This window comes from Morus notabilis, unplaced genomic scaffold (genome assembly GCF_000414095.1).
Source record: "Morus notabilis unplaced genomic scaffold, ASM41409v2 C11388066, whole genome shotgun sequence".
Lineage (NCBI taxonomy): Eukaryota > Viridiplantae > Streptophyta > Magnoliopsida > Rosales > Moraceae > Morus > Morus notabilis.
Window position 1 is genome coordinate 1 of NW_010386616.1, and position 1,201 is coordinate 1,201.

The following is a 1,201-nucleotide window of genomic DNA, read 5'->3' on the forward strand; positions in this document are numbered from 1 at the left end:
ATTCATCTTTCAACAAATTATAAACTACCACCTATTTATCCGAGTTCCGGAGTTAGACAATTTTCATGTGATTTATAATTGATAATTGTAAATTGTAACGTTCCCCATTTTTTTAACAAAAATAAATAAATAAATAAAAAAGAGCACAATCTGTAAAAGAGCATCCAATCCAACATTACTACCGAAAGTTCATGAACTTCTTAACAAAATCAAATACATACATTGGTCTTCCGACGACCGATTTTCAAAGCGGAAGCCAATCTCCGAAGTTGCCAATTCTTAAGCGTCACGGGTTGTTCTTCTTCCTCTTCCTCCTCCTTCTCTTCGTCCCCGTCCTCGTCTTCGTCTTCGTCTTCCTCTTCCATCTCAATAACCTCATCCTCCTCATCAATGTCGTAACCAGTCATATCAAACACCTCGGCAATTTGTTCGTCAAGCTTAGCGAGGTCTTCCTCGCTTATATCTTCGTCGTCGTCGTCACCGTCAAACAGAGATGGATCGTCCTTCTTAAGGTCTTCCTCAAGCTGCCTAAAGAGCGCCTCAAAAGCATCATCATCGATTTCTTCTTCCTCCTCTTCCAAACCTCCATTTCTACCCAACTTTTGCAGCTATTAAAGTTAAAAAGCGGAAAATTTTAACTAAATTAAAAAAATGAAATCAAATTAAAAAACAAAAGAAATAACTTTTCTATGAAACCTTGTTGTTCTTTCTCGGAGATGTGATTGCCGAGTTGCGGTTTCGACGGCGAGAGAAGACAAGCGTGGACGCAGACCGAGATGGAATTCGTTGAGGCGGCAGAACGAGATGGGCCGGTCGGCGGCCCAGAAGGACGGGTTCGCCGCCGGGACACGCGGCCCATTGGAGGCCGATGGAAGGAGCGTTAAGCGCTGAAGCTAAACCCATTTTTGCTTGAGAAGCGGTTCTTACTCTTTACTTTACTGACACGGAGACCGGAGAGAGTAATATTTTGTGTTCTTCGAACTACGAAGATAATAATTAGTCTGGTAAGGTTGTCTCTCTCTTGAAACGAAGCCGTTTACACCGCTTCGGCACAGCACTCTTTGAGTCTTGACTCTTCTGGATAAATATTCTAAACATGAAGAAGATTATGAAACTACGCCGTTTAGGTACTAACTAATATTTTCTTTTCCTGTATGACTACAAGCACCAGATCCCCCCTCTCTCTCTCTCTCTCTCTCTC

General features: G+C 42.1%; 1 protein-coding gene across 1 annotated transcript; it reads right to left on the reverse strand.

The window, feature by feature from the left end:
• Positions 1–221: 221 nt before the first annotated feature.
• On the reverse strand, positions 222–1,076 carry LOC112095081 (protein OVEREXPRESSOR OF CATIONIC PEROXIDASE 3-like; the record flags this gene model as incomplete). The annotated part of the gene is made up of 2 exons (XM_024176760.1): positions 697–1,076; positions 222–608 (listed from the first exon to the last, which is right to left on the reverse strand). Coding segments are annotated over exons 1-2 (594 nt in total), but the record flags the coding sequence as incomplete, so codon positions are not given.
• Positions 1,077–1,201: the final 125 nt, after the last annotated feature.